Here is a 24,255-nt window from a genome sequence, read left to right on the forward strand (position 1 = left end):
ATACCAGAGTTAACCTAAACCATAATTGAAAAACAAATATTATTACTTGAAACAACTAAACGGTTACAATCAACACACTTGAAAGAAAAAATATAATATGAGACCCAAAAAATAAGAAATAGCAATAAATACACCCAAATAACCAAACTACGGTGGAATATGTCAACAATAGGAATTAACGTCGATTTTTTTCCCTATTACCGTCGAAATTGTCCAACGATAATTTGTCTTTCTTGTAGTAAGTGAATCATTGATTAACAAAATATATTGAAAAAAATTACCTAGACAACTGTATTATTATATCTTATGCTATTATTCCTTTATTTTTAATCTTATATAAATATATTGATCATATGTACTTAGTTTATGATTTTGTCCATTCATGATTGCCACACAAGATATTTATTATTTTTCAATATTTGAGTTATATATTAAATTTGTTTATTTTGTTAAGCTTTTACTAGATTATCACAAATATTTTTACATTTAAAAAAAAATTAACACCGAGCAGAATCAGTATAGTTTTATGAATATATTTTGTCATACAAAAACTATAATATTGAGAAATTTAGAGGTATGACATCAGCAAATCTTATTTTTTATTTTTTATCCAAATTTTGGTGTGTTTTAGATATTCTATAGATATATTTAAATGAAATGTTTTGAGTTGCTTCTAATTATTTGAACAATTTAATTTATTTAAATGAAATATTTTGAGTTGCTTCACATAATTTAATACTGTCATTGGCGGGTCTCAAACCCATATGCGAAAAGTTGAGGTTTATGTTAGGTAGTCGACATCCAGCGTAAAATTTTTATCAAAAAATCATGACATGAATCTTTTCAATCATTGTCTAAATGGTAGGGCATCCACTAGTAATGAATCGCTGTATGACCCAACTACAGCAAAAAGTGTGTAAGAGTCGCTACACTGACACCCGAGTGTAGTGTTGAATAAGCAAGGATTCTCGCATTATTAACGAATTTGGGTAAAAATATAGTCCATAAATTAATATCATGATAGGATCTTGAAATATAGGTTCTCACACGGGTAAATTAATGAATATAGTAGATATAATGATTTATAGAAAGATAAATATCTAATGTATTCAGGAAATTAAATGGGTCAGACAAAAGGCTAAAGAGATTGATAGTTAAGGCTTTCAACTTCCGTTTTTAGGAATGAGCCATACTCGAAATAATGTAGATGTAATTATAGGTAAGAGATAAAAAATAAAGGTATAAAAATTAATACAATTGGAGATAAATTAGAGCAATTAATAGAATTGGAGATCCATCCATCCATCTTCTCTTCTTCCCCTTCTCCTTCAGTCTCGGCTTGACCTAACAGAGCAGGCACAAAGACAGCGCCTTGCATCATTTTCTCTTCTTTCTCTACACATGAGAACCCACCTCCCTTCTTCCTTCTCTTCTGCAGCTTTGTTTCTTCTTCTTCACTTAGCTAGCTCTTCTTTCTCATATTCTAAGTCTCGTTGGATACAAACAGAAGACGCGGCCACTCGACTTCTAACCGAACCATTCTACTATTATGTGTTGATTCGATTTTTATTATTATTATTATTTTCAATAATTACAATTAGTTGCATAATCTTAGGGTATTTATAAAGATGATTAGGGTAGAAATTTTGTGTTTAGATAATTGGTATATGTCACGCTAAAACACTTTTGCGTTGATAAAAAGAGAGAAATATATTTTATAAGTATATAAAATTTTAATGGTCAAGCAGAGAATGTCACAACATGAATGTACTTTTATTAGAGGAAGATATACAGACTGTCCACAACTTTCTTGCCTTAGAAGAGTCATTTTATAATTTAGAAGTTAGAGGCCAGCATTTTCCTTCACATAGCCAAATATCATTCCTACGTTCCTACCTTAAAAATCATAATGAATAGAAAAAAAATTAGTGGCACACTTCACATCCATATTAGATTTATTGATTAATAATAAACTATAGGAAAGCTTAGGAATCATGAAAATAGAGACAAAAACCAGAGCATTAGTACCGATAATCCCAATGCTAGTTGCTTGCAAATATAAACCAAAGACAACCATGACAATATAATACTTCAAACAAGATGAAGGATTTTTAATAGGCATCCGCTATCATGTGATAAAAGGCTCCAGAGTCCAACAGTGTAGAAGAACCTTTGGACATTAAAGGCATTCAAGGCCATATCTTTGAGCATTTACAACAATAACGGTTTATATTATAAATTGAATACAGCAACTTTAAGGTTTCCTGGATAGCAATGTCACATTATATTGATTCATAGGATGACACAACTCAAGAGGAGGTTTTTTTTCCAAATCTAATTTGATTTAAATATGCGAGATAAATAAGACTTATAATTTTTAGGGGAAGAGAATGTAGACAGAAGTATTGATATTGAAGATAAAAAATAGAAAGAAGAAATATAGAGAAGTGCATCTCTAATAGCATGTTGAATAGCATAAGAGAAGAATATGACATTTTGTTTAATCAAATAGATAGAACAAATATGATATTTATAGGAGAGATAGCCTACATAAAAAAAAGAACCTAATTAAATAAAGTCATATTAAGGTTTTAAAAATTTTCAAATAAGCAAACTGTGGTTGACAGACTACTTAGACATGCAGAAGGTTAGCAGATAGCCAAAAAGCATGATTACATGACTGTCAAACATTACATTCAGCAGAGGTGGGCTTGCAAAGTTGGTGAAGTGAGCTAGAAGGCCCGAAGTGCTACCGATTGCCAAGATGGCATAGGATCGGGAATTTAATGCTTCAATACATGTTACCTAATAATGAAGATGGATTCCAAGAATATTTACGACATTGTCGACATTGTCCTTAATCAAGATGTGTCCAACAGAACTATGGTTAGTTCCGTGCCTCATTTTTTATAATATTGCCTTGTGATGGGATATGATCGCATGATTTATGCATACCGGATAGGTGCGAGGTAAGTTTAATGATTTAGTTTTCCTTCCTAATGGTTGTTATTTGCCAGTAGGTCTTCTTCCAATTCGTGCTCTAAAAACTATTCAAGCATATCAATAGGCATTATCACAAATTAGAGTGATATACGTTCATACACGCAAATATAGAAATAAACAATTATTGCTTCACACACCTTCAAGTCATCTATATTGTCGTAGGTTGAAACAGGTAAGTCAAAGCAGCTTATCCCATGAATATCTTCTTCTGGTTCTTGAGATGCAGCTCTATTGGATAATCTCCTCAAATTTTTTGCTGTATTACTGGGGCTCCACATGTAAGCAAGTTCAGCTCGCATTTTTCTAAAAGTGTGAGGCTGTAATCAAGTAAAAAGTACAAAATGTGATGAATTCCTATCAAACTTAATCATCAAACAAATTTTGGAAAGGAATGAGTTGTAACACACCTAAATAAAAGAACGACTGATTAAAAAAACAAAATACTGAAATTAATTTAAATAGAATCGCTAACTGATTAAGTAGTGTTTGTTTCATCAGTTTATTGCTCCATAATAGCCCCAATGTAACGGAAAATTTAATGGATTTACTTTTGAAAATGATATATGTTAAAAGTTATAATAGGAAACAATTTATTCCTATAAGAAGTGATGAGGATTAGAATTATTTCCTTGGATTGAATTTTTTTAGCCTTTCCTATTTTATATCGTTTCTTTTATTTCCAAGTAAATATTATGAATTACTTAATTGTTGATATAGATGTTATATATTTCCTTTCACGTTATTTCATTTTTCTTCTTTTATATTCCAGGATTAATGTAAAAGTATTTATACCTCCTTTTCATATCCAAAAAAATAAAATTCCGCTGAATTCTGAAAAATCAACATGGTATCAGAGCCTTGAAGCAAACTCTAGAGTCTCCAGCAGCCGAAAACTTCCTATTCCCTGTAGATGGCAATCTTTGTCGTGCTTCAAGCCCTTAGTCTGCCTCCTCTTTTTTTTTTTTTTTTTTTTTTTTTTTTAAGCCGGAAACTTCCTCTCCCTGGAAGCCTAGCCGCTGGAACTCTTTACCCTACAGGCCCTAGCCATTTGAACTCCTTTCTGTGGGAAATAGTCGTCGAAACCTCCTGCAGGCTGCCTAATGCTAATTTTCCAACAGTCGGCCCCTTCTTCCCACTGGAAACTCCCGTCTCTACAAGTTTCAGCTATTGGATTCACTAATGACTCTCCTGTCGCTGGTTGGAAACTCCCGCTGCTGCGATTGTCCAACAAGTCGTTGAACCTTCCTACAGGCTAGTACAGGCTTCCCTATCGTTTCCCAGCAGGTTTCTGTTTTTTTTTTTTTTTTTCCATTTCCCTATAGCCTTTGCTTCAACCTCCACAGCACAGATGATTCAACCATCAGCACCGTGACTCTTCTTCTCGTCGGCAGCAGCAGCGAACCCCACTGCTAGCTCTCATCGTCAGATTGTGATCGTTGTAGATCGAAGTGAAGAAAGCACCTACATTGTTTTGGATTGTCCCGTTCTACCTGGTGATGTCATCATCCACCTTCATGTTCGCTCCACTTCTGTTATCAATGGTGCTGATTGGGGGTCGATAGACCTCTCCGTTTCGGAAGTCGCGGCTGCCACTGAAGAGGTTAACTCCGTGCAGTCGCAACAGGAACTTGATGAAGTTTTTAACGTTTTCACTATCACCAAGTACAGCATCTCACCCAGTCGCTTGTATCATCTCATATCCCCTTCAAGATCCACATTGTAAAGGACAATGACATGAAGGAGAGGCAGGCTTGGGCTTAGTGTTGTTATAATAGGCAGTAGGGGATTTGGATGTTTAAAAAGAGCAGCAAAGTGAGGCATCGTAGCATCATGGATTATTGTGTTCACCATTGTGTTTGCCCGTTAATGGTAGTGGGGTACCCTGACAAAGTTGCAGGGCGCCTGACCGAAGCTGCGATCACTTCCAACACTATAACTGCTACTATATTTAACAACGCTCCGAAGCTTTTTCCTACAGCAGACCATTTTCCGAAGATTTTTTTTCTACAGCGGGCCTACCTCCACTTTTTCCTGCTATAGGCACTCTTCCAGAGTTTTTTCCTGTCGCAGGCCTTTTGCAACTTTCTCCAGCAACAAGCCCTCCTCTGCGGCCTTTTCCTACAGCAGACCCTCCTCCAAAGCTTTTTTTTTTGTAGCAAGCCCTCCTCCGTAGTATTTCCCTCAAGTAGACCCTTCTTCGAAGCTTTTTCCATAACAAACCCTCCTTCGAAGTTTTTCCCTGCAACAGGCCCTCATCTAGAGTTTTTTCCCGCAGCAGACCCTCCTCTAAAACATTTTCCTAAAGTATGCCCTCCTCCGGAGCCTTCTCCTGCAGCAGGCCATACCGTGTTGCTTTATTGTAGGTTGTGTATTTACCTGCAAACTTCTCTGTAGCATTGCCTACATAAGTTTTTTGCCTACATATAAACACTACATAAACTACAGTCAAAGACAGTCGCGGTCAACTAGAAGTCAACTTTTCCTATAGGTCTACTTCTTTGCAAACTTCTCTACAACAATAATTGTAGGAGTCTTCTGCCTACCTACAGACACTGTAGAAACTAAAGTTAAAGACAACTGAAATCAAGTAAAAATATCCTTAAATGCTATTGGGGTTGATTACCAAGTGCGAGATGAAGACTTTAAGTCCCTCACCGAGAATTTTCCTCGCCTATTGTTTGATATTTTCAAATCCAAGTTAAACATGGTTGTCAACCATGTTTCAACTTGAACAAGCTTGTCAACCATATTTCAACTTGAGGGAAAGTGTTAGAAGTTATATTAGGAAATAACTTATTTCTCTTAGAAGTTATGAGGATTCGAGTTATTTCATTGAATTGGATTTATTTCCTTTCCTATTTTATCTTTATTTCCTTGAATTGGATCTATTTCCTTTCCTATTTTAGGCTTTTCTATTTTATATTTGTTTCCTTATCTCCGAGTAATTATTATGATTGATTAATTGGAGATATAGAAGTTATATCTTTCCTTTCATGTTATTTTATTTTTCTTATCTTTACTATTCTAAGATTCATGTATGGTATTTATACATTTTCATATCAATAAAAAAATTCCGTTAAATTCTGAAAATCAACAATGTCCAATGACAGGACCCATCCAGATCTATATTTTCTTATATAGAAATGAAACTTCCTTATAATAGAGAGAATAGAGAATTATAAAAGCACGTGTAGAATTTACTTGGGTTAAGCGGCAGAGTTGTTAGTTATCAGGTAATTTCTGCAGCTCGAGCTACCAAATTTCTAGTCGTATGAAGCAGGGTGCCATTTGACATGATTTACCTAGTGGCATATTCCATCCCAAAGAACAAAGCAGCACAACAATGAAAGTTGAAGTGACAGACCTGGAGGACAGCAAAGCACAAATCTTCCATTTCTGCTTTTAAAGCCCACAAACCCAGCCTTGAAGCAAGAGAACACCATACCGTTAATGTTTCTTCTGCAACTGCTTGAGCTTTTGGCATTGATAAAGCAAAACTGAAGCAGCAGACCAAAATAAACTATTAATTAAAATTAGATATCAACAAATACAGAACAAAATTTATGGCCTTGCATGTTCTACATCTGATCTACTTAAAGTGCATAATAATCAGTCAGAAGTTAATCAGCCAAAATCTCTTGATACCACTAAACAAAATATAGCAGTTTATGAATTTATGTTAAAAATCATGAATATAGAGCTAACACCTAAAACACGGACTAGGGTTACTGATGCTGAAGATGATAACGTGTCATTATTTTTTTCAAGGTTCGCAACATAAAAACTGACTTCATATAGTTATATTGTTGCACATAAATTCAGAAGAAAAGGAAAATCTAGCAAGAGACAAAATTCAGTGCATCATGTTCGTGATAGTACTCAAACAGCTCTATCAGATAATGGGACAGGCAGAGAAAAGCCTTGAAAAGGCAGGATGTTGTATATGAACTAAATTTCAACTTACAGAAGAAAAAAAATTCAAACAAATTAGCAGAAAAAGTTTCCCCATACTTGAATTTCGCATTAAGCGATGTTGTTAAACCTTGACAAAGATCAACAAATATACAGTTTGCTCCAGTTTCAAGTGCAGTAACGTGCATTCTTTTCTATTCATTACTAAGGTACACAAAGTTATCCATAATCATATTTCTCTCTTTTTTTTTTAAGTTCAAATTTGTAGCTCCAACTGGTTTGAGGCATGGATTTTAACATTCAGTTCTGAAAAAAGGTACAGCCATAAATAGTAATACACAAATTCTCTCACTTACCATTTAAGAGCAAATTTATAGTTCAGAAATACTGTTTTGCCCCAATTGCAACAAGATCCAAGATTTTTCTGATTGTGATGCTTGGTTCATGTGTTATTTATCTAACAATTGCACTTCTAAATATTTTTAGTTAATAATTATTAAACGAAGACACATAGCTCTCACATGAAATTACCAGAATATTTTACTAAAAAATAACCCTAGTGCATTTCAAAATTTACATTAATAGTCATACATTAGTTATGTTTTCAGTGCAATTTGGCAACCTTGCCACCTTCATTTTGACCACCATACATCCTTCCCACCTAATGGCAGCAGTATCTGCACAAGAGGAGTGATAGGCCATTATCCACCCAAATACATAGCAAATCAAATGGAAGGAAAATATTAGGGCGTGGATAAGTTAATGTGATCTAAATAAAAGCTAAAAAAGGGGTGGTGGGAAGAGGGGTTGGACAGCCATGAGGGAACCTGCTCACAAGAGCATTACTTTCTGGGAGATACAAAGTAAGATAAGATGTGCTGAATCCTCAAATGTATAATATTATTTTGGAATTTTACAGGAACTAGTGGTACTAAACAAAGACTAAAATTTCTCATTTATTACGTAGGTTATTAAACTAGTGGATGTATATCCAACTATCCTCTATAAAGTAGGTTCAAGTCAAGTAAAATCGACCATACATGAGTAGTCAAATAAATTAAAAGAATTAGCCTATTGAATTCAACAGCGTTAACGATAAATTTAAGAATCAAGTTTTAGTCAATAAAAAAACTATTTTCCAAGGAACTAAGCCACAGGGATGAGAAGACTTAGCCGCCAAATTATTCAAAATTCCTTTAAATCAGCACAACAAATTTGCCAAGGAAAATACTTCAAAAGTAATAAATTTATTAAGGCACTAGGCGAAGTCAAGCGAAGACAGCAAGTGCTTCCCATAGGATTTAACTATAACAAAGCTATTAACACTTATTTTTATACATGTTTTCAACTAAATATTTCACGTATTTTAAGTAAACACCTTCCTATTAAGTTTTGTTATATATTTATTTATTCTTTACGTAAATCAAATGTAAACTTTTTAATTGTTTTATTAATGTTGACGAATATGACTATTACGTGCCGAAAAATTCACGATAGTAGAGTGATAATTTAACATCTTAGTGTTATACGAAGATCCAACATACATAAAAAAAGAGAAGCGGTGGGAGGAGAAACCAATATTTTTACATGAAAAATCCTAGAAAGAGAAAAAATCACTAGGCCTAACCCTGTCAAAATAACACACTATGCAATTGTAAGTACATGGGTTCGCTCTTCTCCTGAATTTGAGAAGATGGATTACAAATATGATGATCACAGATGTACAGTAGTAATTTAGCTATAATAGTCATAATTGGGCAACAAAAAATATAATTCTTGCCTATAATAACAATATTTGGCCAAAAATGCTTAGTTAATGGTTGTAATAGTAGTAATTGGCAAAAGAGACTGTAGTTGGAGGTTGTAACAACTGTAGTTGATCATAGAAGCTGTAGTTGGAAACAATAATCATAGAAGTTTGCCACAAAGGTCGTAGTTAGTCACATAGAACGTAATTGTTTGCTACACATGCAAGAATTGGCTATATAGACTATAGTCAAAGAATGCAATAGCATAAATTGGTCACAAATTTCATAAAAAAAAATAACAATAATAATTGGCAATTGGCCACAGAGGTCATAAAAGAAAAATGTTGCGATAATAGTTGGTCACAAATATTATAGTTTCTTTTGCTACAAAGGCACAATTGGTCGTAAATAATGTAGTCGGTGTTTGCAATATTGATTGCTGGTCACAAAGACAATAGTAGTTGGTCATAGAGGCTGCAGTTTAGCTACAATTGTTGCAAGCAGTAGTTGTCGATGACAAGTGGTCGACGACGGTAGGTGGCGCCTACGGAGGCCAATGGTTACTCGTCAATTCTCTCAAGGACGGGCTCTGAAATTTTAAGTCTTGACCTCTTCTCCTCCCTACCAAGTGAAGATAACGGGTTTATTTATAGCCTTTTGGGGGTGGGGGCAATTCGGTCTTTGGGCACATAAACTTCCCAAACCACCTGATCGGATATCTATATTGATCCCCCTAAACCTTGTATAATTTTTAAGAATTTAGGTGTCTCAATGACACCTCGAAATTGAGTGATCTTAGGCTTGTTAGATTCCTCTCGTAGAAAAACTCAATTCGGCTACAAATATGTCAAATTTAAAGTTCAAAAATATGTCAAATTTAGAGTTCATTTGGCCCTTCAATTAATTATCCAAAGCCTCTAATTGTGCTTCAACGGCTTGATCTAGGATTAATTGGAACCGAATTGACCTAATTTTAGATTCAATACACTCATGTTATAAAGACGATCAGAATGACTATAAACTTGTTGAAGTCAGGGCCCAAGTGAACTTGCATTTGAATTTAAGAACGTTTATTGTTCAAAAATGCATCGAGATTCGTGTTAGATGATAATAATTTCTTGAGGACACAACAGTACCAATGAGTAAGTCGCTCAATTTCTAGCCGAAAAAGAAATTGACAATTTTCCAAGAACCATCAAAATCTTCCAAAGAGCTTTATGTTGGTGTCACTTTTAAAATTAACAACATCAATATTATTGTTAGCAACCAAAACATCGTGAAATAATATCCTATGGAGCAAAAACAAAATACCAAGAATTCTGATGTTAGAAAGAGAGTGATCACCCTTAGATTGCAAGTATGCAACTTTTACTCGATTGTAGCATCATTGTTTAAAATTCTGCAATATAAGTCCCACCTTGATGTTCACCTCAACAACTTCTGAAACAATTGCAATGAGGATTATGCCTTATAGGGTACTACATGAGACATATTGAAGTTAACACTAACCACGACGCAGGACGCAATTTTATTACTGACTTAAAACAATGTTACAATGAAGACTCAAAATAACGAAAAACAACACACAAAGCAAAAGCACAAAATAAAGGATTATAACTAATGACTAAACAAAAACGACAACCGCTTGATGAGAAGGGCAGGTTGGATTGGCGGCTGCGGCGAAGGCCGGAGAGGTAGAGCTGCTGTGGAAGAAATGGGACAGCTAAGTGGCAATAGTAACAGCGTCGAACCTGATTACGAGCAGGCGCTCAGCTGCAATTCGTCTGAGGTGGTGACCGTCGCTAAGGGTCCGGGTGGTGCTCCGACTGTAGTTTGACCCCAACGAGACGTTTATCCTTTTGCAACCCCCTCCGACCCCGCTTCCAGAAACTGCCAACCATTTCAAGGCCTCTAATCCGCTGCCCAGCCACCGTTCACCACTTCCCAGCTCCCCAAAACCTATTGCCCACTCTCTGTTTTACCCTGCTGTCGCGCCTAAGTCCATATCCAGCTGCTGCCATCACCCTCACAGCGCCCCGCCGGTTGTTGTACCCTCATTCCAGCCTCTTGTTGCGCTCGTCTCCTCCAACCAATCCCTCGCCCAACTGCCCAGCCATCATATATTGCCCTAACCACCACCCTAGGGTGTTTGTCATGTTTGTCTTGTTGTTATTCTCCGATTATCAATAGTCGGTGTTTGTAGTCATTTTTGAATTTTAGCAATAAAATTATCATTTTCTATTATGATTTGGGCTTTTTCTTCAGCGTCACCTTTCTTTTTTCTCAAGAAAATGACAATGTTGACACCTTCCACTGTTCTCCTCTGTCGTTGCAGTCTTCTTTTTTCTGCAACAAGCCCTTCTCCGGATTTTTTTTTCCTGCGGTAGAACCTTCTCCCAAGTTTTTTTTCCTGTCGTAGGCCTACCTTTTGAGCTTTTCCATTTTTTTTGCAACTCAGACCCTATAGCTTTTTATGTAGGTTGTCTATTTTCTTTACAGGTCGTGCCCCTGCAGCTTTCCCTATAGGTTGTTTATTTCCCTATAGGTTGTACCCTTCCGCTTTCTCTGTAGGTTGTATACTTCCCTACAGCGTTACTTGTAGAAACATTCTGACAATCTACAGAAATTACAGAAACTGCAGTCAAAGTCAACCGCAATCAACTAAAAGCATCCGTAAATGCTCTTGGGGATAAAGACTTTAAGATTTACCTCACAAAATATCTTCCTCACCCATTATTTGATGATTTCAAATTCAAATTCAACATGATTGACAATTATGTTTCAACTTGAGGGGGGTGTTAGAAGTTATTAGTATTGTTTATTTCCTTTCAAGTTATATATTATTTTATGTTAGAGTTATCAGTATTGATTTATTTTATTTTCGATTATTTCTTATTTTATGTCTTTCCTTTTATCTCTGGTTAGATATTAGAAATTAATTAATTATAATTTTGGAGATATGGGAGTTATGACTTTTCTATTATAGAATTCATTTAACCCCTTTGATGTTAATAAAATTATTATGTTGAATTCTCAAAACCCGCTTTAAAAAACTAGAATAATCAACAAATTGCTAGCATCAATTTGAAAGTATGATGTGTAACAAAAAATATAGACCTATCATTAACGTATTGTTATTAGATTTATTTTAGCTTATTTTAAACTAGTGCTAGCACAATCTTAATAAAGTACTATGGATAAGCACAAGGATCGCTCAACGGGGACATAGAACGTGATCAAAAAATTGAAAAATGTACAAATGAGGACTAACAGAGAAGAAGTTGTACATGGTCCGCATATTGTGCAATCGATCAGCAAGCTTAATGAGGACAACCCGAGGATCATCAACCATGCCAAGAAGCATAACTCTCAAATTATGGGCCTGAAAGGACAAAGATACTATTTTGAAAATAATCAAATTAATAAACAATCCAAACACACAAAAAGCCAAAGATAATAAACAATCACATCCATGACAGATGAAAAAAAATATTAAAGATATAAAATCCCAATAATTTCACTTTCACAGCTCTCACTTCGTATAAAAGGAATGGACATGATAGGAAACAACAAGAACTTAAACAACATGCTATCATCCATCATCCATATCTAAACCATTTATTGTAAATTTAATTGTGTGAATGAATATACCACAGCAAGACCTCATCATCCACCATAAAAAAACTAGCTTATCTTAACCGAATGATAAGTATAGAATAGTTAAAAATCGCAATGTGACTCCTATGGTTGTTGGTTAAAGCAATAGAAGTAAATAAAGATTACATATTTACCTTGATGTGTGGCTATAAATACACCCTCCACCTTATTGTAAATACAATTCAACTCATTTTTCTTTCTAGTGAAATCCTTTTCTCCTATTCTCCCTTCTCTGTTTTGCTCCTTTTTACAGGCTGTCAGACTCGGTAGCCGAACTGTACAAGAAACAGCATTCAATCCCGGTGAAGGAGCTCAGCTCCAAGAAGGGCGTTCAGCATTTTGAGCGGAACTCTTGAAGGCTGAAAATAAGTGCTCAAGGCAACTACTGTATCAGAGGAGTTACGTCCCTTCCCATCTTCAGGAGGTCCTTTTGTGCTGTGGAGTGTTCAAGTTTTCTTGCTGTTTACCTGAAGGCTATCAATGAAGAAGTGGATCCTAGACTGGAAAGTTGACGGGAATAAATTGATGTTAGGCAGAAGCAGTTCAGCAAGAAAAACCATTGACAACGAGAAATTGAAGGATCTGATCAGTCATAACAAGAAGGAAAGAGAAGAATAGTGCAGTACACTCTCCAACACAAATTCTTGTGTGATTATCAGAATTATAAGCAGTGCTTCTCTAAAAGTGGTATCAAATCTAGATTAAGAAGATCAAAGAAAGAGACTAAAAATTCATGTAGATTTTGCTGGCCAAGATTGAGACCTAAAGGTTGACTAGTCTCAAAGATTTCCACTTTTAGAGGCTGAAAAGAAGGCAATTCTTCTGCAACATGGCTTGGATGCTGCTCTATCAACAATAGCAAGTAGAGCTCAACAAGATTAGGATCTAGCTTTGTCACTCAACTGGATATTTAACCCCATAGCAAATCAACAGTGAGAATAAATATTGCTGTAGTTTACTGAAGAGCACTGGCTAACCTGATTTCACCTTCCGCTGATAAAAAAATGAATGGGAATTCGAGAAGTGATTGAAAATTGCCATTAAGAAAATATAATCTTCCGTCTAAAAGATAAAATAAACTCTCCATTCCTTTCCCTGCTTTGCTTCTGTGTGACTGTTAGAAAGAGCAAAAACAAATGTCTAGTTGCCCGGGATAGTTGTTGAGTTAGAATCATATGGATGAGATTCTTTGTAACTCTCGAACAAAGGCAATAAACCATATTCTGGGTGGGGATAAGCACTCATACCTCCAGTAGATAAAGAGTGACATATCTGACTAAACGACTGCATAGCTTACTAAATAGTTTTGAAGAAAATAAAAGCTGGCAGCATAATCAAATGCATCGTCAGTGGGACAAACCCGGAACAGGTATGAAGTAAGAAAGGTTTGGCCCAAGTATTGATGTTAGGAATTGACGTTTTGCATTTCCCTATTTCTACATGTTATACACCTTGTTTGGTCATTCATAAGAACTCATGAGCCAAAAAATACAAGAAAGATTGATTTAGTAAAATAAACCAAATGCTGTAAGTAATAAAAATGCAATAAGAAGATGATCTATAACGTCACATGAATAAACGAAATCAAACAAGAAATTCAATCCAATCTGCAAGAAATCAATAAGAAATCAAACCTCTTTAGGACTAAGAGTACTATGGCTAACAATTTTCTGACGGTGTCTTCGCAATAACTGCCAATTGAAAAAAATTTGAAGGAAAATCAATGAATAAACAGACCTTTGGTATACATGGAAGTTTACATGCACAAGCGCACAGCAAAATTATGAGAAATAGATATCACATACTATAAAATATTCTTATCCTCAATTCTTGCCAACATAATAATTGTTGCCTAATAAAAAGATAACCTCCATTCCAAAAAAAGATTTACAGATGGCAAATTTGAATCAAAGTTTTAAAAAAACAAGCTTTTGCAAACAACATAACTGTACTACTATTATAAAGCAGCTTAAGATTTCACCGAGAAAAAGTCCTAGCATTAATTTTTAACTTTAAACTAAAACACTTGAATGCCAGTGGAAATAGGTTGGAATTTGTAGAATAGAGCTCAAACAAAATATAATTTAATTTGCACAGAGTTTAAAGATAAATAGGCATTTTCTTTCGCACTATCAATCATATCTATCAGTTTTATTATCATAAGTTCTACATTATTCTATATTGGTTATTATCTTAACATAGCATTAACTTACTCCGTTAGGAACCAAATACGGTACGATAGCTGAATTATCTTATAGCTTTGAAATTATTATATAGAAATCATACTCGGCTCCTAGCAAACTATGAATAAGATTTCCTTCATGATTCCCTAACCATTCTAAGTGAAAATAATGATGTAAATTTTTAATATAAAATTAAAAAGATGAATGTATCATTTATTGCATAAAATCCTAAATCAAGATATTTATCTATGTAAGAATGATACCTGAATGATTAAAAATATATTTCTTTTAATAATAATAATAAACAAAATTTAAATTTAAATTAACTTTTGATTAATGTTTTTGTTTACATGCATTTGATAAACATGTATTCAAACTATATATACTACTATCAAAAAGTTGCTTGAGATTTTATAGAGAGAAAATCTGAATATTTAAGTCTCTATCTTTAATCTACACAATTGATTTATGCCAATAAAAGCAAGTTGAAACATATAAAATAAAACTCAATCACAATTTTAGTTTTTTTGTAGGTATTTTAAATATAAACACACACTTTTATGTTCTCATATCAATCATATCCATATGTTTTCTAGGTAATATCCATATTACCTAGAATCCTATTAAAAGGTCGCTTGAAATTTCACCCAAAACAAAAAAAGCCTAGCCATTAAGTTCTTATCTTTTATCTAAACGATTGATTTGCACCAATAAAAAAAAAAAGTTAGAATTTATAAAATAGAACTCAAACAAAAATTCATTTATTTTCCAAGTATTTCAAGGACAATTAAACATTTTCATTTCTTATGTTAATCCAATCCATGTGTTCTATCAAAACGTTAAAGCATTCATTTAAACCAATAGAAACAAGAAGGAATTTCTAACAAAGTGTCAGAAAAAATTTGTATTTATTATCCAAGTATTTTGAAGACATCCAAAATTTCTTTCCTAGTTTAGGTCAAATCAATATGTTATATCATCATAAGTTTTATATCATTCTATGCTGAATATTACTATCTTAACAGCCTAATGTTATTTCCTTAGGAACCCATCTAGTCATTTTCTCTAGGAGTTGACGATAGAATCGCATAGTAACTGCATCATTTTTTGGCTCTGAAATTTTACATAAAAGATATTGACTCCTAACATACCATGAAAAACAAGACTTCTTTGATTATTCCCTCACCATCAAAAGATCTTTAAATATGAATAATGCCTGAATTATAATAAATATATTTTTTTAGTTTGAGTTTGTTTAAGAGTAGTTGATGCAATTGTTTTTAAAGTAGTTCCAAATGAGAAGTTCACAACGTGATAGTATAACTTCACCAAGAACAATTTTACAACATTTTCGATATATTGAAAGTTTTGCTTTTAAAAAAAATGGATGATTCCCTAAACAATCATAGCCAGATTTGTCAATATTTTGAGCAAATAGGTTGAATGTATTTTCCTTTGCTTTCATTCCATTAAATAATAGTCTGTACAATCTATTTTAGGTATATAATATTATGTATAATCTATTTTAAGTAATTTAATACATATTCCTAACCTAAATATTCAGCTAAAAAGAAAAAATTCATGCAAATATAATATTTTCTTCTTTGCAGCATTATGAAGAAAGAAACTCTTTATTCTGTCTGATTTAATTTATTCTTGATTTATATTCCCCCCTAAATTGATGTTGGTTGATCAATAAGCATCAATTTGCTGACAAAAAACTGATGAGGCTGTCGAGAAAGAGTCTTAGAAAAAATATCAGTCGTTTAAAGATCAGAAGTGATACGAGGAAGAGATAAAACACCATTCTCATAGGCTTATCGAATGGAATGACAATCCGCTTCAATGTGTTTTGGGGTGTCGTGGCACTCCGTAAGAGTATGTCTGTTTTGCTTGCATTAAGTACATATCTTATTTTTACAATTTCGTGCAATATGACTAAATTTCTTGCAGCTGTAGGACTGCACTAGTCTCTTCCCTTTGGTCTTAGCAGCATATGTCATATTAATTATTTTTTATGATCCACATGTTGTACTGATACTAGTTTGTGCTGTCAATCTTTGTTTTTCACGCAGTAATTGCCCAAAACAAACATCCAAACAAGGAACCGGATCTCTGTTCAGCAACCCAGCTCGAGCAACTTCGAATTCAGGTTTAAGTTTCATTAAAAACTGATCACGACGACTTTCTTCATGAATAGCCTTAATACTAGCTAAGTTCTCATTTGACACCTTAGCATAGATAATACGAGTATATTCGCACCATAAATTTAGAAAGCTAGAATAATATTGTTCAATTGAAAGATTATCCTGATTATAATTACTCATTTCAAGTTTCAATTGGAAGCGTTTTGCATAATTATCTTGATTTTAAACGCGCTTCAAGTATTCTCACATTTCTTTAGTTGTGCTAGAGGATCATAAATTGTTCACTATATGAGCCTCAATAGATCCCAAAATCCAAGAAGCAATCCAAGCATCCTTTGCTTCCCATTGACCAAGATTTTTTGCCTCAATAGCAGCTAGAGAAAACCCGTCAATATGGCCCTAAAGCTCTTTCTCTTTTAAGAACATTCTGAGCTGAATTCTCATGTGACATAATTTTTTTCCCGTAAATCTGATAGCTAAAATTTTGGAAAACATTCTAAACAGAATGATCGTTGATCGAAATCAACTAAAAATAAAAGAAAGCCAAGATATCCAAATACAATCCAAATCGTTGATTTATCAACGTGAAAGGGCTAGGGCGGAAAAGTGTTGGGCGCAGGGAGGAAGATTGTCGGTTGAATATTTAAATTTCGGCGGGAGAGGGAGGCGAGATTGACGGCGGCTTCAGCTTGAGACAGAACGCGGTCGTATATTGGATTTCGGCGTGAGAGGGAGACGCGATTGACGACGGCTTCAGCTTGAGAGATAACGGCTTGGGGTAGAAAAAAACGGATCACGGTTGTCGCGATCGAAGGGAAGATCGCGATCGATGAGAAGATCGCGATTGGCTTGAAACAGATCGGCGGGAGAGGGAGACAGATCGAAGGATGATCGGGATATATGAGAAGATCGCGGCTATCAAAGAACTCAAACAAGGCGAGGTGAACGAAGGAGGACGAAGATGTCGCAGAACTCAAATAAGGACAAGAACGAGCGCTCCGACGAGGAAGCAGTCGAAGATGTCGGCCAATGAAAACAAAAGCTAAAATTCGAAGGATTCAGACTAATTAAAGCTCTGATACCATGTCAATATTTTGAGAAAATAGGTTGAATGTCATTTATTTTGCTTTCATTTCATTAAATAATAGTTTGTACAATCTATTTTAAGTACCTAATATTCGGTATAATCTATTTCAAGTAACTTAATTAATACATATTCCTAATCTAAATATTTAGTTAAAAGAAAAGAATTCGTGCAAATATAATATTTCCTTCTTTGCAGCAATGTGAAGAAGTAAACTTTTTATTCTGTCTGATTCATTTATTCCAGATTGATAAGATTATTAATCAAATCTTCTTACATTGCATATAATAGATAAAAGCTCTCATATTACACTAAAACTGTTATAGAATTTTATTGCTTATAGAATTGGATGGATGATTCCCTAAATAATCATAGCAATATCATTAATCAAATCTTCTTACAGTGTTATATTTTTCTATAAGTTGTCATATAAGACTAAAATTGTTTTCTGGTTATAGAATTGAATACTATAAAATGCCCTCATTTACTAGATTAACAATATTCTCATACTCATTCAAATATCTTGACGGATCAACTTGAGCTTGTTTGAGTTGATATAGGTTCATGAAAATTAGCCCAAGCTGCTAAAAACACGGTCAGATTTTGAGAATAGAGCTTACTTTTATTGATAGGAGAAGGGGTATAAATACATATTACAAGGCTCAAATAAAAAGAAAAACATAAACTCAAAACTAGACAACACAAGAAATACATAAATATGAAAAAAGAATCAAACAAAGACTAATAATTACTGCAACAGTAATGTGATAATAATAACTGCAACAATAATATGGTAATAATTCTAATACTCCCCTTAAGTTGAAGCATAGATATTCATCATGTTCAACTTGCATTTGAGTTATCAAGTAACGGCCAAGAACGATCCTTGGTAAGGATATCTGCAAATTGAACACTGGCTAAAACAAATGAAACACAAATCTCCCCTGAATCAAACTTTTCTTTAATGAAGTATCAATCAATCTCTACATGTTTGGTGTGATCATGCTAAATCAGATTATGAGCAATGCTAATGATAGTTTTATTATCACAGTCAATCTGTAGAGGGGTAGAGACTAGCATATGTAATTCTCAGAACATGATGTGTAACCAGAGAATTTCACAAATACCAAAGGACAAGAAGCGAAACTCGGCTTCAGCACTACTCCGGGCCACAACCGACTGTTTTTTTATTTTTCCACGTGACAAGATTTCCCCACACGAATGAACAATACCCCGCGATAGATCGCAAATCATGGATGGATCCGACCAATCAAACATCCGTATAAACAGCAATAGATCGAGAGGTGTGGAGCAAAAAAAACAAACCTGAGCCCGACGTGCCTTTAAGTAGTAAATAATTCTGTGAACAGCATCGGGATGGTGCTCATAGGGATCATGCATGAATCACAATACCAACAGTGTGGCAAATGTCAGGGCGAGTATTGGCGAGGTAAATGAGTTTCTCGACAATACGTTGGTGGTGAGTCTTGTTCATCGGAACTGCATTGAGAATATCAGATAATTTCTCATTGGGATTCATTGGTATAGCCACAGATTAGCAAAAGAGAATGTTATTTTCTGACAAAAGGTCAAACACATATTTGCGTACAGACAGGCAAATGCCCGAGATGACTGAGCAACATCCATGCCTAGAAAGTACTGGAGCGACCCCAAGGAAGTGACAAGAATGTCATTCAGAGATTTTAATATTGCTAGATCATCACTTATGAGCTCAATATAGTCAAAATAAACGATAATGATAGCAATTTGGCGACTGGAAGAATGTCGAAATAAAAAAAGTATGATCTGGTTGGGCTTGAGAAAATCCATAACCCACTACCACTTTTGTGAATTTGCCAAACCAGTCTCTTGGGGATTGCTTCAGTCTATAGACGGTTTCCACAGTCGACACACTTGTCCCTAGGAAGCAGTGGAGTCAAATCCTAGAGAGGCACATCAAATCCAAATTCGCAGCAAGGGATAGTAGGAGGACTCGAAAGGTGTTTAGTTTAACAATCAGAGCAAACGTCTCCTCATAATTAACTCCATATATTTTGAAGTAACCTTTGGCGACCAACCGTGCCTTGTTGTGTTCAAAGGATCCATCGAAGTTAAACTTAGTGTTAAAAATCCAGCAGTATCCCATTATTTTTTTACCTTGAGGAAGATCCACAATATCTCATGTATGATTCCGTTGAACGGCATTCATATCATCCATAACTGCAGTCTTCCATGAGGAGTCTGTTAATGATGCCTCAATAGTGGATGAGAGATGGCGATACACTGTGGAAAGAGATATATTTTGAAATGGAATATAGAGAGGTTGTCTGATCACATACCTCAACTAGAGAACTCACCTCCTTATTTGAAATATGATCGGTGTTGGAGATGTCGTCCAGAGTGGATTTCAGGACATGTAAAGAGTTAGCAGGATCCAAAGTAAAAACATCTAGCGGCAAGAAGAAGCACTGAAAATACTAACAGGGAGAATGGGCCGGCTGGAGAAAGCTAAGGTTGGCAGATAGGATCCCCGGTGGGCCGATAGAAGCTGAGGAGGTGCGACATGTTGGATGCGGAAAAGCAGTCGTGGTAGAAGAGTGGTGGTAAAGGAGTCGAAGCATGAAGCACCTGCAGGTGGTCTGCGTTGATTCTGGTGGAAGGAAAAAATGCGGGGACTTGCCGTTGACTGGCAACAAAAATCCTACAGGGAAAGCCCTACAGATGGCCGGCAACTAGGATAGAGGCTCTAGGTATAGAACCATGGCTCTGATAGCATGTCAACTTTTGAGAATAAAGCATCATACTTTCATTGATAGAAAAAAGGGTATAAATATATATTACAAGACTCAAATAAATAGAAAGATATAAATTCATAAATAGACCTCAAAGAAAATACATAAATATGGAAACATAATCAAATAAAGGCTAATAATTACTGCAGCAATAACATGGCAATAATAGCTGCATCAATAATATGATAATAATTCTAATAAGCACGACAAAGCCTAAACTTATCCCACTCAAAATGCACTCATAGAACTGTTTACCTCATTTTTTTAGGTCATTTTTTTTTCTTTAGGGTCTTAAGATCTAGCTCTAGGAGTTCCTATTAACCATCTTAGAAAACTAGAATTGAGACCCACCCTTTTAAAAATTCTAACCACTTCCTATTTTTCTTTAATGTCTAATATTTATGGCACAAGACCATCGTCTTATGAACGAGCGGTTATGGGCTATTTTGTATGGGTTATTTTGTGAAGACTCAAATAGGACTCCAAGCTATTTTGTGAAGACTCAAGGGAAAAGTTCCTAATAGAACATCGTCACGTAGGAAAACATCGTCACGACTTTTTCGCCACATACACACACAAAATGCACAAAATTCAATGAATTGCACGAGGTCGGACTTCAACTGAGCCTAAAGATGGGTGAAATTGCGAACTTCTCCAGATGACCCCCGATGACAAATTGGACTGCGTCAACGAGTCCGGGACACCAATTTTGGTAGAAAAAAACACCCATATTGCCATATTTATGACATGAAAAAATTTGCACGCAAATCGATGAATTTGTCAAAATAACTTCCGGTGGAAAAAACAGACCACGCCAACGCGTATGGAACATCAGAATTACCCAAAATTGACATCTATTTTGTGATGATATGACACACTAATAAAAATGCACAAACCAAATTTTGTTTTTGAAATAATTAATATTTTCCTGCTTATATTATTATGTATAATCTTAATTATAAGCCCTAGACCATATGCTCATATGTTCAATTACCCATTTATCCATCGCGGCTCGATCGAAGCCTGGCTCGCCGCTCGTGCCCTAGCTCCCGCGTCTCCTTTGTCATTCGCGCATGAGATGGCTCGCCTTGGCTACATTTCCTCTTGCCTTAAATCCTTCTCATCCACTCCCTTTACCTGATTTGCTGACCAGGGAGGCTGGTAGGTGGCTACTTTGCTCCTTTCTTTGCTATAAAAACCCCACTTGAGGAGGGTTTTGGGTTGGCCGAAATTTAGAAAATAGGTGGAGGTGCTACCAAAATTTCTTCTAATCTTTTTGGTTGGATTTTTTTTTTCCTTGCTCTGCTCATCTTCTGTGTGCTTGGGTCTTTTGGAGCTCTGTTGGTTTTTTGGAAGAAAGCTAAGGATCGAACATTGGCTTCCAGGTTTGAGGAAATATAAATTCTACGCAAATGTGCATTATGGCCCAGTATTTATGTCTATGTTTTCAGAATGTATGCTTTAGTTCAGATTTAACACATACTTTTCGAAATGAAATTGTGAAGATTCCTTCTGGTTTTCTTCTACGAAAATATCATATTTCTCATAAAGCATATATCAGTTTTTTTTACGAGTTGAGTCGAAGCATATTTCTAGAATTTTAATTATTGAGCAGCCTTCATCATTTACGGTTCATAATATATAAAATATGGTTGGGGGATCTTGCTCTTATGGTTCCTTGCCTGGCATTATGAGTGAGCTTTCTAATACACGTCACTTGGAATTGCTCCTGAATGTATTTTCTAAGGCACCTGGAATTGGGAAATTAAAGTTGCTTTAAGAATTGATTAAGTTTAATGTTAAAAATGAGAAGGGTTATGGAATTGGGGAGTTGGAATATATAAGTGAAATGCATGAATTAGAAGTATGTTCTGGAAAATGTGAAGGATGCTAGAAGGGAGGGGCTTGCACAACAAAATTATTTGAGAAAAGAATGCTCAGATTTTATTTTGAATTGGGAGAAAATTATTGATGAATGGGAACCATACAAGGGATGTCTATTGTCTTTATTTGTGTGCTTAGCTATTTTCAACATATGATATTTCTTTTGAATAAATCTCAAGCAATATGATTCCTCTCTTTCTCATTTCAACTTATTTCAACATTTTTCTACCTTTCTGATGCTGCTCATATTCATACAAGTTAGATGGAATAATTGTTGTTGCCCCTTGCTAAAATACATGCTGGAAATTATTTTATGAGTTGGGAAAATGTGTTTGGGGCTCATTTCTTGCTTCCCTTGCTGCCCCTTGCTAAAATACATGCTAGAAATTATTTTATGAGTTGGGAAAATGTGTGGGGCTCATTTATTGCTTCTCTTGTTGCCCCTTTGCTAGAATACATGTTGGAAATTATGCTTATGAGTTGGAAAAATATATTTGGAGCTCATATATTGCTTCGCTTGCTGCCCTTTGATAAAATACATGCTGGAAACTATGTTTATGAGCTGAAAAAAATATGTCTTGCTATCATTTGTTCGAAAGCATGATTGGAATGAAATTATCAAAGTTTCTATTGTTGATATTCATGTTTACAATAAATGCTGGAAAGATGTGTTCTGTTTGCCCCCTTTGGTAGGCTTGGTTTACTCATGTAGTTGGATTGATTTAGCTTAAATTATGATCTGTTTTTTTTCAGCTCTTATATTTGGCTCGGATTTACCTTCCTTTTCATTTCCCCTGAATGTGGGTCTTTCCTTTTAGTTTTTATGATTAAAGATGTTTGGTTTGGGATTGGTTTTTCTTTCTCATTGTCCCTGGCCGCAAATCTTAATGTGGTGAATTTTCACATTTGCTGTGAAGGTCGGTTCATTGATTGGGTGAGCCGTACTTGGAGCACTTTCTAGTGATATGTTTAGGAAACATTTTTAAAGTTTTATTCGCCACATTCCAAAGCTTTATTTTTGAAGGTTTAAATTATATTTTGAGGCTTTTAAAACTACTTTTTGAGATTGATTCAGTTATTTTTTTTAACGAGTTTTAAACACTTTTAGACCGACGCACTTACGATTTTACTCTAGGCTTTACTGATTTGACTTTGTTTTAAAAGTGGATCGGACTCTCTTTTTCACTTATATTATTTTCTTAACGGTCAAGTTAAAAATGAGAATTTTCAATTTAATTATCTTCAGAAATGATTCATGGTCTTAAGGGAAATATGAGGGAAAGGAAAAGGAGAGGAAATTAAAAATAGAATTTGGATCTTCAAGATGATAAAACCTAAAGAGGAGATAGGATAGCAAACCATTCACCGTTCCTTTTGCATAAGAAAGATGAAATTGTATTTGGAAAAATAGTTGAGAGTTGGAAGAAAGTGAAAGTCTAGATAACGATTAAGAATACGGATTGAAAGATCAGTAGACCTGCACGCACTTAGGTCCCTTAAGTCCCTTAAGTTTTGAATCAACTTAAACCCAATTGCTCTAACTAGGATTGAAGCACATTTCACAACCCTTTTGCCAAAACTATAGGTTTACCCTCTAGGTTTTAGGAGTCTGATAGGGAGCTAAGCTTCATATAAAGATGTTCGAGGATTAATTGAGGGACACTTAATTGAGATTAGACACTTTAGAACATTTCAGACCCAAATTAAAGTGTAAGTTTCCTAGGTCTTACGAGCACATCTTGAGAGAGTTTATCCTTCTAATGTTCAAATGATCCTAAGAAGTCAGACATCTGACACTAGTTTATAAGGACACTAGACACGAGGGTGCACTAGATTGTGATTCAT

The 24,255-nt window shown here is 34.9% G+C and overlaps 1 protein-coding gene across 1 annotated transcript in view; it reads right to left on the reverse strand.

Moving 5' to 3' along the window:
• The window catches only part of LOC110023091, a 77,664-nt gene that overhangs the window by 41,678 nt on the left and 11,731 nt on the right, over positions 1 to 24,255 (reverse strand). The window contains 4 exon segments of the mRNA XM_020722319.1: positions 3,141 to 3,320; positions 6,368 to 6,500; positions 11,951 to 12,045; positions 13,955 to 14,011. Coding sequence (XP_020577978.1) covers positions 3,141 to 3,320; positions 6,368 to 6,500; positions 11,951 to 12,045; positions 13,955 to 14,011 — 465 coding nt within the window.

The sequence above is a fragment of the Phalaenopsis equestris genome, unplaced genomic scaffold (assembly GCF_001263595.1).
Source record: "Phalaenopsis equestris unplaced genomic scaffold, ASM126359v1 Scaffold000210, whole genome shotgun sequence".
Taxonomy (NCBI): Eukaryota; Viridiplantae; Streptophyta; class Magnoliopsida; order Asparagales; family Orchidaceae; genus Phalaenopsis; species Phalaenopsis equestris.